This window comes from Anopheles gambiae, chromosome 3 (assembly GCF_943734735.2).
Source record: "Anopheles gambiae chromosome 3, idAnoGambNW_F1_1, whole genome shotgun sequence".
In the NCBI taxonomy this organism is placed as follows: Eukaryota; Metazoa; Arthropoda; class Insecta; order Diptera; family Culicidae; genus Anopheles; species Anopheles gambiae.
In genome coordinates this window covers 37,486,665-37,502,889 of record NC_064602.1, presented here as the reverse complement: position 1 = coordinate 37,502,889, position 16,225 = coordinate 37,486,665, and the positions used below count along the sequence as shown (strand labels likewise).

The following is a 16,225-nucleotide window of genomic DNA, read 5'->3' as shown; positions in this document are numbered from 1 at the left end:
CGCGAAATAGTGGTGTGGGGTTGCAAACGGTCTGGCGAGGAGTGTGGGGGTCGCTCAAGACAACTGTCGTCCCTTGATCAATCGAAACGATAGGAAAGAGAGAGGGAGAGTGTGATGTGATCAATTGACGACCACTGACTAGATGGAGGCGAAGATGTAGATCCTAGCGATGACGTCATCGACCATCGCGATGACGATCAATGGTCGTTTCTGTGTGCCCCCCCCCCCCCCCTTGTTCATTGCAAATGTAGAACCAAAGCAGCAGCACATTCAAGTGCACCGACAAGACAAAGTATCGTCTTGCAGTTACAGGTAGCTGTTGTCGGTGAGCTGCTCAGGGTAAACAATTGTCTTGAAGAATCGCCGACACAAATAATGCGCTATCTTTGCTTGCTGGCCTGGCGGCGGTTGTGATGACCTAGAAGAGCATCACAAAGGGGCAGAACAGAAACACGGAATGATTTAGTGAACGTTTTGCTTTGCTTCTGACAAACGATGCTAGTCAGACAAACGATGCTAGTTTTGCATCCTAGAACAGTGAAGTTACAGTCCAAGAGCCGTCGTGATTCATGTTGCTAAAATTGCTCAATAAGAAACCTCTCCATTGTCTAAAGTAGCAAACAAAATTATATGATGTAATAACTGAAGCATCTGTATATCTCACACTCATTATCAAAGCTTTTATAACGTTTAAGATCCTCCTAAAATAATCGCCAACCATTCATTCGGTGAGTCGACACGGAGAACATGCCCAATCGCTCGTTGTTGAGCACACACCTGCTAAATCGACCCTGCCTAACTCGAGCCTAGATGGAAACGCATTTAGTAACTGCTGCTACCACACCACACCACCAACAATGCACATCGGCTTGTGTATTGGTGAGCTGCCATCGAAAAGACCCCCAACAATAATATAGTGACGTAAGCGAATGTCTTTTGCACGCCAATCTGCAGCGAAGACAGCGGTCTGTGTGTGTGTGCGTGTAGGTATCTGTGCCGTTGGAGTTGGAATTCGCGGCCCGAACTTGACCCACTTCCTTTGCGTGGAGGCATAATTGTTGAATTCGACGGCTTTTTTTGCGCTGTTCGCTTTCTGTTACTGCAATGCCATGTATATTTCGTGTAGCAATGTTTTACGAAGGTTATCCTGCACCACATTTGGGAATCGCAGTTACTACAACTGAGTTCCTCGATGAGTTCCCGTCCTAGTCAGGGGTTCCGCCTGTGACGAGTTTTCTCTGGATTGTTTCCTTTTTTTCAGTTTGGCAAACTTAAAAAAAGTGATCTTTTATCATCTCCAATTGGAGTTACTTCCGAATTTCACCATGGTGAGTAATGCTACATCATCATGCTGTGTGTCGCATAATGCATGGTGCAGGAAGCATACGTTGGTTGCTTTATAATGACTACGAACCACTAGTTCGCGCGCAGTAACGATCGGATATCGGTGTGGAGAGGATTTGTAGTTTATTTGTGTGTTTGTTACACCCTGTGCAAGTGCGAGTGAATTTAGTTGATGTAATAGTAATAGAAACAAAGAGACATGGTTAAGTGGTGAGTTGAAGAAATAAGTATTATTTGGTTTGAATTTGAATAATTATTTGAAAACAATCACAATAGTAATGTCCCATCTGTGGCGAGCAACAGTAAACAGGAATAACTTGAGTTATTACTTTATTGTATACATTGTTTAAAATTATATTTCTTATTTTCCAAAAACAGATCTAGAATCTGAAATATCGTACCAAATGTTGCATCGTCATTATTATTCCAAAATCTTATTTCCAATGTTCTTTCATTTAAAAAAAAATCAACTTCCTGTTGCATATTTTTTGCCCAGACAGCACATGTGGCGTTACATCCTCCTACCTGATCTCAAATTTCCGCGATGAATCACACACGACCGGCTTAAGCCAAGCAAGCACAAGGTTAGGGTTCTCGGCGATGACTCGGCGAGCTTAAGCGTCATTCCTTTCCTAGATCTCACAGTTGGTTCCCTTGACGATCAACGATCAACTCCATGTTTGGGGCATTTCGTTCGTGCCTCAGTGCAGATGCTTTGTTGTGTTGTGTTGTGCTGTTTGCTCGCAGCCATTGTAATAAGTGGCAATCCTGTGGAGGCTGCACCCCGCCAAGTGATGCAAGATGCTTGTGGGGACGATTGGACAATTGTTGTGCATTTTGTGGTATGATGCCTCACAAGAATAATTGTGTACACTTTAAGCCAGCTCCGGCCGTGTTGTGCTTAACTTCCTGTAGACAAAGAGCACTCTTTGCGCAAATGATGTTCGGAAGAGGAGATGCAAGGGAAGGAATGTTATGACCACGCACGTTGTAGAATAGTGAATAGTCGTGTAGATCGTGTCGTGTAAACTATTTGCTGATCGTACTGCGCTGTTTTGTTTTTAATAGCTCAATGAAACTACAGAAAATGCTGTGTTTTTTTCATCTTTGTTGACAAATAATTCAATTACGCACATATTACCATGTATACGCAACACACAACAACGCTTATTTGGTTCTACAGTCAAACGGTAATTCGACAAACTCCGCAAAACCAAAATTAGACAGCTCTGCCGAAAACGATACTTCATTTCATTCCTCATTTGCCACGGTCTATGCTGCTGCCTCCACCACCTATTCTTGACATAGGTAATCCCCGTATCATTAGCTCCAGCTCCGGAGCGGACTCCACCATTCACCGACAGTGTCCGGGAGCGAAATGCTCTTTCCACCTATTCTACTGCTGTGGACCAACATTGTGGGCAAGAGCATGCGAGCAGTCGGTCAAGCTGAGACGCGGAGACGCGAGGTGGAAACTTGAACCGCCGTAAACTGATAACATACCTTAGGGTGTAATAAATAAATCGAATAAACCGCACGGTCCACGAGCTCAGTTGTTTGCCGTGGGTGGACCCGTGTGTGTCCACGCTGTCCGCTGTATGTTGTGCCCGTTGTGGCAGTATCAGGCTCAAAATCCGCGTGTGCGTTTTTTCCCCGTGCAGGGTTTTGTTTTGTGTGATGTGGTTGATGAATTGATTCAATTTTGTGTGTGCAAACAAAGTGTTTTAATGGTGATGTGGGACGATACACACTTTGAACACCTCCCAGAAATGTAATAAACCAAAACAAAAAACATTGAACTCTGAAAAGATGAGTCGCCCGTGCAGGATCGCCAGTGTGGCGACGGTTCCGGCGAACTATAGGTTTGTGGATTTGCTGTAGAGTATTTTAGCTGACATTGGCTAAATTTTGTGACACGAATTTAGAGCTCGAACCCATGCGTAAGGGCTTCCAATCAGCTCCAACAAGACATAATTAGAGAAATTCAATTTTTGCACCAGTCACGTAGCAGGTGCGCGGTACTAGTTGCCTGCTCCCCTACCGAAGACAATCCACATCACACCGCAATCTGCCAGGTGTTCGGGCTTTGATTCTATATTGCGCTCCGAACCCCAGCCGATAATAGTGATCGGACACTCTGGTGGCAAAAGTTTGTAACATGCGCCGCGTTACACTCGCAGACCGCAGATAACACGGTAGCAGTGGTGGTATAGACTTACAAAATACACCATTCATCCGTTTTTTTACTACCAAACCTGTATGTGGTGTGCAAATTGATTGTCGGACATCTACAAAGCGTGCGCTAGTGTGCATCTAAACCCCGCAAGCTGATGTGTGGTTGGTGCTGTTTGACAAAGAAATCATCTAATTCACACGACACTGGAACACGCTCACAGGGGCAGAGAAAAGAAACAGAGCCCATAATCTTAAACGCGCTCGGGAAGGTGGTTGTGGTGGTTGAGTCTTGGTGGCCCACTCTGCTGATAACTGCTGATTGCGCAAGTTACGATTATACGGCGAGATACGGCGGTGACCGACGTCGAAGTTGACTCTCCGATAGCTCCTGCTGGCGGTGTCGGAAATACGAAGCCGGCCCCGTGGCGTGTCCATCGAAATCATGAAATGTTTTCCAGAAACTTTGAAACTTCTCAATGCTTTAACATAAATTTTAATATTATTTTAATTGTATGTTTTTGTTTGTTTTTTTTTTTCTCATGTCTTGTCCAGGCTTGGCCCATGTGAACTACCACTGCCGGACCAGTGGCTTGTGCATACACAACTGTCGCAGTCAACGCAATCGTCTCAAGCATCGTTCTACGCCGCGTCGCAATCCGGTGGCCAAAGTTTGGGCGGACTCGGTGGACTGTCAACAGCCGCAACACTGCCGATACAGCAACATTCCTCCAGTACCAGTAACCAGCAGCACCAGCAGAATCACCAACAGCAGCAGCAGCAGCCCCCGTCGCTGCCATCTCAGTTGCAAAACCAAATCACTGCCGGCGCAGTTACACCGGGAGCAGCTCCAGCATCACAACTGCAGAGTCAGTCAAAAATAATGAATGTCGTCGTACCATCCGTGGCCTGTCCGCCTACCGCATCGAAAAAGATTCGCCGCAAACCAGACGCGAAGGTAAGGACGCGAGGGGAAGATCCGATGAATGTTCCGAATATGCCTTCTATGTGCGGATACACTATCAACACTTTCTTTTTCTTCCACTCTTTTCCGGCTTTGTTTTCACGCGTGCAGCAGCCACAGTCACAGATCAACAAGTGCAACAACGAGAAACGTCGCCGAGAGCTTGAAAATGAATATATTGAACAACTTGGCGAGTTCCTGCAGATCAAGCGGGATATGACCGCCTGCAAACCAGACAAAGCGGCAATACTAAGTGAAGTTGTACGAACGGTAAGTTTATCGCGTCTTCAGTAACTCAGTTTCACTCACGAAAATGAATACGAATGATAATTTTGCAATGTTTGTGTCATGTAATCCTATTATCGGTTTGTTTTGAATGCTACGAAACGCGTGCAAACAAAACAAAACTCGCTGCATTCATGCTGTGGCGCCAACATAATCCAATCAAAAGCTTATCCCCCTGCTGCTTAGTGTTGGAGTTTATTTTTAGCTTTTGTTTTGCTACATTTTACGCTCTATTGGAATTTGTTTTTATTTCGATTCATCTTAGGCACTTTAGACGAACGTAAAAATAAAACATTATCGAATATACGCTTGATAAGCGAATTTGTTTGTTGTTCGCTATATTAATGATACGTTATGTGAGCTGCGCCAAGCAGACAGTCTGTTGTTGCGTTCGTTTCCATTTCTAATTATCATCTCAACCCCCACAAACACACATATGCATTCACACAACTTATCATGGGCTCCATCTCTTTACAGTTTCGTCATATGCTAGAGCAAGGAAACCCGAATCTCACTGGTTCGCGGTGTTCCAAATGCTCGCCGGATTGCTCCGCCTCCTGCAAACTGCACCCGGTGCAACAGGGCGAGGTGTCATCCACTGAACCGCCACTACCGGAACCGTCGGTAAACGGCCACTCGCCGGAAAAGTCGGCCTACTTCGAGGCGGTGCAACACTACATCTCGAACGTCGGCTGGGCCCTGCTCGAGATCAACTCGGAGGGTGTGATCGAATGTGCCACGGAGAACGTCCGCGACGTACTGCACTACTCGCGCACGGAGCTCCACGGACAGTCTATATATTCGTACCTGCATACTGGTGATCATTCAAAGCTGAGTCCTATTTTAAATAAGAATTCGTTTGAGCTAAACTGGGATCAAAATGAAGTGAGTATCGATTAGCAGCCATCCTGCTCTAGTTGTACGGTATCGCCTCTATAACTGTTTCCTTCATCATATCTCCCCCCCCCCGTTGCCAGATGTTCTATCAGACGCCAAAGCGTACCATTCGTACTAAAATCCGTTGGTTACTGAGGGCGCCCGAAGGAGCAAACGAAACGATCGAGCAAAAGCAGCAGCGCTTGGAAAAGTACAAGGATCTGCTAATCATCTCTGCTCCTGTAAAGGATGATACGGAGGAATCGTCCTCGGTGCTCTGTCTAATTACACTACCCGAGGACGACCAGGCAACCATAGAAACCACCACCATGCCACAAACGCTAGACGAGCAGCTAACACTGAAGCTGGATACTAGCGGTAACATTATAGGTACGATGACACGCTAGCCCCTTCCCAAACCCGTTTTCGCTCCGGTGCACTAACTGTGTATGTGTCTTTCTTTTTAGATTATAACTCATCGACGCTAAGGAAACAGTTTGCAGGAAATCTTACCAAAGAAAGCATACGGTCAATCTACGACCTCTGCCACTATCAGGACCGACCGCGGCTGAACGAGCACCTGGGCAATGTCCGGTCGTCGAACGGTACGCCGCACGAGCTGACCTACCGGTTGCGCCTCGGCGGCCCGGACGTGTACGTGCACGTGAAAACGCAGTCCAAGCTGTTCCGCTGCACCAAACCAAACGAGACGGACTTCATCATGGCCATCTGTACCGTGCTGACGGAGAACGAGGTCGCCATGCTCTCGGCGGACAGTGGCGCGATGGCGATGGGTGTCGGCGGCAGCAGCAGTGGTGGCCTTAGTGCAGCAATGAGCGGCAGTAACATTAACAATAACAATGGCAACAGCAGCAGTAGCAGCAATCCTACCTCATCCTCCTCATCCCTCGGTCTGCTGATGCCGAGCACGAGCGGCACTGTGACGGGCGGTGGCCTGAACGGTTCGAACGATGTCGTCGCCCGCCATATGGCCCAAATCACGCAGGGCGTCAGCAACATGGGCGGTCCGCTGATGTCGAGTGTGCTGAACGGGGGCGGCGGCAGTACTGTTGGTACGGGATCGAACGCGTCCGGCATGCTCGGCGGTGGCGGCATGACCGGTGGCAGCATGAGTGTGGCCGGAGGCGGTATGGCCGGCCCGGGCGGTACCACACCCGGGTCGGCGGGCGGCTCCGGACTGGGTGGTGGTGGTGGTATGGGTGCAGGGGCCGGCGGCATGGGCCCGTCCGCCGGCTCGATGGGCTCGATCGTATCGCCGCGCAGCAATCCCAACTCGTCCTCGCTGCTGTGCGGCCCCAACTCCGACAGCAGCAACTTCTTCAATACGGAGTTCGAGCTCGACTTTCCACATTCCACGTTCGACATGGAGGCGGTTGGGGTCGGGTGGGACTCGCGGCCCGACTCGCGCACCAGCGTCACGCCGGTCAGCACACCGCGGCCGCCGTCGGTTAGTGCGTACAGCCCGGCCGCTGCCCCGATGTGTGCGTCACCGATGACGCCGTACTACTCCGGCAGCACGATGGGCGGAATGCCCTCGCCCTCGAACAACAACAACAACGGTGTGCCGGGGGGTGGTGGCGGTGGCAGCAGTGGCAGCAGTGGCGGTGGGCTCATGAACCCAAGCCTTTCCTTAAACAACAACAATAACAACACGAATAATAACAATACGGGGACGCCGTTCGGCACGAACGCGTTTCAGTTCCCGTTCGAGGACAGCAAGGACAAGCTGCAGGATTTGCAACAGCAGCAGCAGCAGCAACAACAGCAGCAACACCACCATCCCCATATGTCGCCAATGCAACAGCATCAGTCAGCGATGTCGGCGCAGCAGCAGCAGATGGTACAACGACAGCAACATCACCAACAGCAGCAGCAGCAGCAACACCTACAGCAACATCTGCAGCAGCAAAGTCAGCCACCGTCGAATACGCACGATTCGGAGCGGTTGCGGAATCTGCTTACAACCAAACGACCTCACTCAAATGCCTCATCCTCATCCGGTTTGGATATGGACCATGACCATCGGAATCCGAATCGAATTCTAAAGGTATGTATGATGCCATATGCGAACATTTCTATTGCCATTAGGCTGTATTGTTATATTCTTACATCTGTTGACTACTGTCGGTGTTTGGTAGCGCTAACAAGTAGCTCTAAGTACAGGTAGTGATTAATTCTATACGATTAGGTTATGTTTTTAAGATAAAAAAAAATACAATCATAGTAGAGCTCTAATCTTTCACCGTTCACCGTATAACATTGAGCTATAGTGCTTCGAATATAGACTATGGGAATGACCTTCCTATGTTGTGGTTTGTGATCTAATCCCTTCATTATGTGCATGGGTATGAGCAATTATCCGTATATTAAACTTAACTCCATCACTGTTGATTGCGCAAAGTGTGTGTATTATATAAAATTGTTTACAAGGAAAACCTATATTTCTATGTTAGATAATTAGATTTTTTATCTTCTCTACGTTCTGAACGTAATATGTAGCGCGACTGTTTCATATTTTCTTTTTTTCTCTCCTCCAACTCATGTTGTTCTTGTTTATTACGTAAGACAAAACTATGTTCTTTTGATGTAAACGATTTTGAATAGTTTGTTTTATATGTAGATCTCATCTTTTTAAATCAATTTCTTCATTTTTCGTTTAAACTGTTCCTTTATCGAATGACAATTATGATTATTGTTCTTTAAAGTTTATTTTTTATTATGTTGTACTTCCTAACTAGTACATTTTCACTTCCTTTCCTTTCCTTAAATCTTTGAATTTCCTTTAAATGGTTGTTAGAGCCCCATACCAGTACGGACCCTTCACTTCTTACATACACACAAGACTCATCGCTCTCTTCTCTTCATGATGCCGTTCACCCTTTTCTCTCTTACTGTATGCCTTTCTCTTCTTCTCTCTTCCTCTTCTCTTATCTATTTCTCTCTCCGTATAATTTTTGTGGTTTCACTTTTCGTAGGGCTTGCTAAATTCGGAAGAAGATAAGGATACTAATGGCAATAAATTAAGTACCGCATCTCTTTCACAACGTATACCTCAGTCAGTTAGAGCTTCAACGCAGGGTAGTAATAACGGTGGTGGTGGTGGTGGTGTTAGTGGGCTGGGATTAGCAACCCGCGCAGGAAATGAAACCAATAAATCCGGTAGCAATAATATGCTATTGCAGGTACGCATCCTTCCCCTTCCCATTGCTACGTCTGTTACTTCACCAGCATTGTTACGTTTTCCTGCTCGTTACGATCGTTTTACTAGTTGCAAATAATTGTGATTTGAATGACTTTGCACAACCGTTTGCTTATTTGTAAGAACCCTTTCTCTCTCTCTCTCTCTGCTTTGTTTTGTTTCACAAAGTACACCTACACTTTGGATGAGCACGTTAGATGAGCTGTTTTATAAAATTCGCATCACTTAGAGTGCAACGTTTGTAGCATCGTTTTGCGAAATGAATGTGTGTGTTTTGTTCACTGTATGACGTTCAAACTTGTTTGCCCGTTTAAAATATTATTCTTATGGGTTGTGCGCGAATGCCCACCCCCCACACACACAAACACACACCGTATGATAGACTCATTTTAACGCACCTAACAACTGCCACTCGTTATCGTTTTTTAAATCGAATAGTTTGCTAACAGATGTCCTATTATACGTATGATGAGATGCTTTGGTTACTAACATACCTTAATTTTGAATTATTGTTTGCTGCTAACCGTTCTAATACACATCCACACACACACACACTCACACGCAGATACACCCCTTCTCTTCTAACAATTGAATTGGCACGATGGTTTTTAGTCACTAGAAATTCCAAAGCGATAAACATGATACTCATGTTGAACCTTCTCCACACTCCAACCATAATATTCCAGCTGCTCAACGACAAAAGTGATGATGACGAAAGTGACGCCCGCAACCGACAAGGTCCGAGCGAACTTCTAAAGCAGCTGCAAAAGGTTAAAGTAAGTGTAAAGCCCTGGTTGGCACTAACGCCCACAGCTCCATTCGTGGGTTCCGACTCTGTCGACGTTTTTTCGCGCAAGCGTTTGCATACCGCTGAATGGCAAGCATCAACCGCACTTCACGATCCTTCATCCCATAGATGGATGCAGTTATGCGTTCGTTTTTTAAGTTATCCAAGTTACGTTAGGAACACACTCGTCATTGCTAGTGTACGAGCCAAGCCGTTTTGTTTTTGTATTATATATTTAAGCACGAGGAAACGTTTAAGTATTTCCTTCATAAATAAGTATGTTTACACATATAGGATTCGGTTACTGCTGCTTCTACAGATCCAATGCGCAAATGTTGTGTACGAATCTGTTTTAACACGCACCCCATTCCGTTCTCTACCCACCCACCTAGGATGAGCCGAAGGAGCACAATCCGCCGCCATTGAACAATGAAGAACTCATCCAGATGCTACGGGTACAAAGCAACGATCGCAAACGGCCATCGACCGAGCCGGACGAGGGCGCCGCGGTCAAGCGCACGGACAACAGGCCGTCGAAGTTGCGCGAGCGCAACAAGATGCTGGCCTCGCTGCTGGCCAACCCGGCCAAAGCGCCAATGCCGATGCAAACCGCAATGCCGTTCAATCGCATCATCCCGGACATACCGAACTCGGGGCTGGCCCGCCAGCTCACGAACGTGTCGAGCTCGACGGCGCCGAATCAGACGCTGAACAACAACAATCTTACAACTAGCAACAATAATCTAAAACAAGTACAACAGCTGAACCAAATGCGCCTACAGCAGCAGCAGCAGCAACAGCAACAACAGCAGCAGCAGATGCGCAAATCAGCTATGCCTTCTCAATCACAGCAGCCTCCAACATCCTCCGATATCTACCTCAACCATCAGCAGCAGCAGCAGCAGCACCATCATCAGCAACACCCCCAGACGCACCCGCAACACCTGCAGCAGCATCATGCGCAGCAGCATCAGCAGCAGCATCATGCGCAAGCGTCGATGCTGCAGCAGCAGCAGATGTTGGCCGCCCAGCGGCAGCAGAACTTCTCGCCCGCCATCCAGGACGCCGGCATTGGGTCGGCCGGGGGCGGTTCGTTTGCCACGGCGACACCCGCTACCTCCACACAGCTCGTCTCCGAGTGGGACCCGGAGCTCAACGAAATACTTAATCACGTGATCGAGATTGCACCGGAAGGCGACTTTGCCGAAAGTGAACTCAACAGTATCTTAGGTAAGGTTTTGCCGTGGCGCAAGAGCGCGGGTGAAGATCGTTCCTAATTTTGGTGTTTTTTCGTTCTTTTAGGCTTAAGTCCAATTGAATCATCCACATCGTCGGTTGTACCGTCACAGTCGTCCACCCAGCCAGACATACACGAAAAGCTGGCGATCAACGCGATCCAGAAGTCGTTGATGCAGTATGAAAACGTTAGCTCACCATTGCAACCGCAGCCCCAGCCCCAGTTCAGCGGCAGCCCACCGGCGTACCCGATGCACTCGATGGCGGGCGGAGCGAACAGCAGCGGCTCTGGTGCTGGTAGCAGTGGTGGCGGTGGCGGTGGCGGCGGTGGCGGCGGTGGTATGAGCGGCGTAGGTCCTACCGGCAGCGGTCCCGGCAGCTCCGGCGGTACGGGCGGTCCGGGCATGAACTCTGGCAGCAGCGGCATGCAATCGTCACAGGCGGGGCCAAATCAAAACTTTACCCCTCCACCAGTGTACACGCAGCGGATGCGAATACCGCAGGGGCAGCTGGGCGGGGGCAACAATCCGGGTGTGCCGCAGAATTTGCTTGCAATGCAGAAGCTGCAGCATCAGAGCCGCGATCGGATTTTGCAGGAGCAGCAGCGGACGCGGCTGCTGCAGCAGCAGCAGAAGCAGCAGATGGTCGTTACGGTGAACTCGGCCGCGAACGCAGACCTTGGACGTAAGTTTTTGCGTGCTGTGTGTGTGGCATTGTCTGGGCGGGGGAAAAAAACGGTCCACTTACCTTATCTTTCCGAACGTTTGCAGCTCCGAACGTTACACTGACCCGTGCAAATAACGTGCCGGATTCGCAGCTCAGTCCCGGCTTCTCACCGAGCCTGATGCAGCAACAGCTCAGTCCAAGTCAAAGGACGCAACTTAGTCCGCAACAAGCAGGTGCGTTGGTGTGCGAAAGCGATCGAACGAAGCGCGAAGCCATTTTCCCCTCTGCCAATGCATATGACAATCATTTTGTACCTTTTTGCACGTCCCAGGATTCCAAGGCAACCCGTTCAACAACAATCCAGGCCATCGGTTATCTCCCCAGCTACAGCAGATGGTGTCCGGGTTTGGCAACGCAGGTGGCAACGTCAACCAGCAGCTATCACCGCGCCAGCCACCGTTCGGTGGCGGAGTCGGTGGCCCAGCGGTCAACCAACCGAATGTGGTCGTTCCGGGACAATCGCCACAACAGCAACAGCAGCAGCAGCAACAACAGCAACAACAACAGCAGCAACAACAGCAGTGGCAACAGAATGCGAACGCAAGGCTCTCTATCCAGCAGCAAAATCCGATGCTGAATGCTCAGCTTTCGGTAAGTGTTTGGCTCCTTCGCGGGCATTAATCTTTAAAATTATTTCTCAGTAACGCTCAATTGTGTTCGTTTTTTTTTTGCAGTCCGTGGGCGGATTCAACCCTGCCGCAAACCGACAGTTCGTCGGTCCGCCCCAGCGGCAGCGCGGTACGCTCAACAGTCCCGGCACGCCCCGGCAGCAGCAGAACGCGTTCGGCGGAACCATGGTCGACGGGGGTGGATTTCCCGGGCCACCGAGTCCCTCGCCGGTCGGCGTGTCCGCACCGAACTTTGCCAATCCCGTCTATGCCAACCAGCAGATGAGGCTCCAGCGGCAGGGCAGCGTGCCACCGCAGTCCACCCAGCACTTGCCAGGTAAGCGAACCGTCAAATGCGGGCGTTCGTATGGCGCGTTTGTGCGCGCGTGTGACCATAAGGCTTCTTATTTTTCCAAATCTTTCACACGCGCGGGTTCCGTTCGGGGGGAACAGGGACTTTTCCCCGAATTGGGAGGGTCTTGCAAATGCAAAGCGCACAGTGTGCAACATTTAAACATTCAAATTGGCCGTTAACTTTGTAAAACTGACAACGCGCGGTGAAGGTGTTGAAAGCGCACAAGTGTGTTGATCGTTTTTTGATGGAAAATGAAACGGAGCAACCGCCCAGAGCACCACTAGAACCATGCTAAAGATTAGCTGTTTTCGCAGGATCGCCCCGTTCCGCGTACGGTGGACATGGGCCCGGTCCGGACGCCACCGGTTACGGTATGATGTTCGGCAATGCGGCAGCAATGCAGCAGCACGCGGCGACCTCACCAGGCGATTTCTTCAATCGCAGTCAAACTGGTAAGAGACGCAATTGTACCCACAACACCCACCCACTCTCCCGTACCGCACCCATTCCTCCCTACCTTCCCATCAACCGCACCAACATGTCCACACGCACGCCGCACACATCATCCACCACATGCAACTGTCATACAACTCGCTCGCGCTCTCACCTTCCTCTCTCTTACTCGGGCCGATGATGCGCCTGGAGGATCATAGATCATGCGCAAGCCTATTGTGAGCATAACCATCACCCATTACAGCGATCACTGTGTGTTGTGCACGCCACCCTTCCTCACACCCGATTCATCATCGCATCTGTATTGTAACACGCTCGCTAGCATTATAAAAGCCTCAAAACCAAAGGAAGATTCTGCTCCAGCAACCTCGTCCTACTTCTTGTTTAACGCGCGCAGTGCGAGTGCGTGTGTTAGCTGTGTTTGGTGGATGTGTGCATGTGTGTACCTCTCCCCCACCTCATATTCCTATCGCGTCCCGCGTGCTCTCATCATCCTTCTCATCTCCGCTCTGTTGTGTTCTCTGTTGTGTTTCTAAATGTTTCCTGTTCTCTGTTCTGTTTGTGTCTCATCTATCGATTAGCCGGCCCCGTTGGTAATATCCGCTTTGCCATGTTTTCATTCATACCGAACTGCTAAGGGGAAAGTGTTTGTGTGTATTGTCATTTCCCAATCGCTATGTTGGGCCCATCACTGCTGTGTTTGGTGTATATGTGTATTTGTTACTGGTGTATTTACTTTGGTCTGCTTGTTGTGGGAATTTGGCGCGTAAATGCGGTCTACAAAAAGCGTTACGGAAAAACACACCTTTTTCTCTCATCTATCCACACTAACCATGTGTTTAATCACCTCATACTTTACCCGTCTGATCCTCTTCATGCTCTCTTCGCTTCATGTTCTCTTCACTGGGTCGCGGGGGGTGTAAGCTACATGTTGATGTGCCGTGCCACGTGACTAATACTGTAGAAAAGGATAAGGAACGGAATAAGAAAATGTTATTAACAGAAGGGGAAGTGTGTGTGTGTGTGTGTGTGTGTCGTGCTACCAAATCATATGATCCGTGTGCCGTGACTGAAGTCTACATTTCTCGATTATTAAAACAGACGAGCGCTTCACAGCGTTAAACCAAGACATTGTTGTACATATTACCTATCCAGCAATTATGTTCTTTTCTAATTACTCGACGTGTGATTCTGTCCGGTTTCGTACGCCAACCGCACCAATGTACATATGAAATGGTGTATTGATTATGAAGAACGATCATCCTGTTGTCATTAAAACCACCTGTTATACCACCACCAACCTACTGTACCCACTCGTCAGGACCACCCATCATGTTGTTCGTCAATGTATATAAATTTGCACCCGATTTCGTCTTAACACCACCCGAACGTGTTCCATCGCTGTTCCGTTCATGTCACATGCGTCACTCGTACGTCGTCCATTTGCCGTGTATATGTCCATACTATTTTCCGCTGCCCGAGTGGTACACGCTCGCGCATTGTATATGTTTGGAACGTACCTCTCCTTCCATCCCACTGCTTTTCCTGCCCCCGGGTCACGCCAATCGTGTGCAGAATGGGGAGCTCTTTCCCGTATGTGTGTTTGTATGTGGAGAGAGAGAGAGAGAGAGAGAGAAGGAGAGATTATATCGAGACCACTCGTCGCTATAATAAACGCGCACATTCTATTCCCCAGGTCTCAACGGTGGTCATAATATCGGTGGTGGTGGTGGCAATAGTATTGGTGGAGGCGGCGGCGGCAACGGCGGAGGCGGAGGAGGAGGAAACGGACCCGGTCTAAGCAATGGTACGAACGCACCCAACACCGGCCTAAACCATTCGGAACTGGTGCGGCAGGAGCTGCGGGCCATTGTGAGTGGCCGGGCGCACCGGCCACCGTCGCACAGCCCGCACATGGGCCTGTCGCCCCTCGGTGCCATGTCCCTGCACGGCTGTGGCCCCGGTGAGGGCGGTGGTAGTAGTAATGGTGGAAACCATACCGGCTCCAACGCCACCAGCACCGTCGGCAGCAGCAACGGCACTTGCGGTGGTTCGCTTTCCAACGCGTCCTCGGCTATGCTGGGCGGTATCGGTGGTGGTGGTGGTAGTGTTGGTGGTGGCGGCGGTAGTAATGGGGGTGGAGGAACCGCACGAACATCCATGGCGGACGCTGGCACGTCCGGGGCGATGCTTCACAGCGGGGGCTCGACCGCGGGGCTCGATTCATCGATGCTGTACAATTTCCATCTCACCCAGAAAGGTTAGTGTGACAGGTCCGGCGGGAGCACATCGTCGTCGTTTGCTTCGTGCTGCGTGTATATATACGCGTGTGTGTGTATGTGTGTGTTGTACAGAAGGGAAGTCCGTTCGAGTGGAAGCTGCAACCATTGTCGCGTTAATTGTGTGTGTCCCTTTTTATCTTTTTCCTCCATCGGATGGTAAATGCTTTCGGTCCGCGGCTTCCAATTTGTTGCCAAACGAAGTGCCTAAATGTCGGGTAAAGTGCAGCACACTTACCGCTGACCAAACTTCCACCGATTCGACCGACGGATCCGTTCTCGATCGTGCGGAGACTGACGATTCCTCCATTGCTAGTCTGTTAGCGTCCGTTGAACGGAACGAGAAGCTACTGTCGAGCGAGGATGGTACTGACCAATCATCATCATCCTGTACGATGGTGGCGGTGGTAAGCAGTGACAAGCCCTTTTTGTACCTTACAAAGCACATTTGTGTAGCGTTGTGTGCACCACGAAGAAATCTTTCTTCCCATTTTTTTTAACTTTCGGTGATGAGCTCACTCGACGATCACACCCGATGATGCACAAGTACACGTGCAATCAGCAACAAGTACACCACGAGCACCTAATAGGAATGTAGACTTCAGCGCGCTTATCGAATGGCACGGTTTGAGCAATCCCTTCCCGCCATATGATGCACCGGTCGTTACGATCGTAATGGGAATTGGAGGATCGTGAAGGATCGCAATTTTTGCTTCATTTGTTTTTTGCTGTAGCCCCTTCGACCCTGTTGCTTTTCGTGTGTTAAATGGCAACCATAGCCGCTATTTCAGCAACGACATAACGATACACCGCTCACATCATGCTCTCATGTTCATCTTTTGCAACCTTCATCACCGTCCAACATGAATCAAATAAATACGAAAACCTCATCAATATGTAAAAAAAAATTAAATTCTACC

General features: G+C 49.1%; 1 protein-coding gene across 15 annotated transcripts in view; it reads left to right on the top strand.

The window, feature by feature from the left end:
• LOC5668285 (neurogenic protein mastermind) overlaps window positions 1–16,225 on the top strand; it is a 122,350-nt gene that overhangs the window by 104,683 nt on the left and 1,442 nt on the right. For 6 of the 15 annotated variants that reach the window (XM_061660140.1, XM_061660134.1, XM_061660141.1 and 3 more), the window contains 14 exons: window positions 4,072–4,474; window positions 4,592–4,750; window positions 5,243–5,650; window positions 5,743–6,031; window positions 6,109–7,709; window positions 8,638–8,844; window positions 9,548–9,637; window positions 10,041–10,878; window positions 10,951–11,568; window positions 11,655–11,783; window positions 11,882–12,201; window positions 12,285–12,555; window positions 12,888–13,025; window positions 14,723–15,286. In XM_061660140.1, coding sequence (XP_061516124.1) covers window positions 4,400–4,474; window positions 4,592–4,750; window positions 5,243–5,650; window positions 5,743–6,031; window positions 6,109–7,709; window positions 8,638–8,844; window positions 9,548–9,637; window positions 10,041–10,878; window positions 10,951–11,568; window positions 11,655–11,783; window positions 11,882–12,201; window positions 12,285–12,555; window positions 12,888–13,025; window positions 14,723–15,286 — 5,707 coding nt within the window. In that variant the 5' untranslated portion in view covers window positions 4,072–4,399. Of the gene's footprint in view, window positions 1–2,894; window positions 3,207–4,071; window positions 4,475–4,591; window positions 4,751–5,242; window positions 5,651–5,742; window positions 6,032–6,108; window positions 7,710–8,637; window positions 8,845–9,547; window positions 9,638–10,040; window positions 10,879–10,950; window positions 11,569–11,654; window positions 11,784–11,881; window positions 12,202–12,284; window positions 12,556–12,887; window positions 13,026–14,722; window positions 15,287–16,225 lie in introns of those variants that run through there. The other 9 variants (XM_061660133.1, XM_061660138.1, XM_061660137.1 and 6 more) reach the window with 9 other exon arrangements.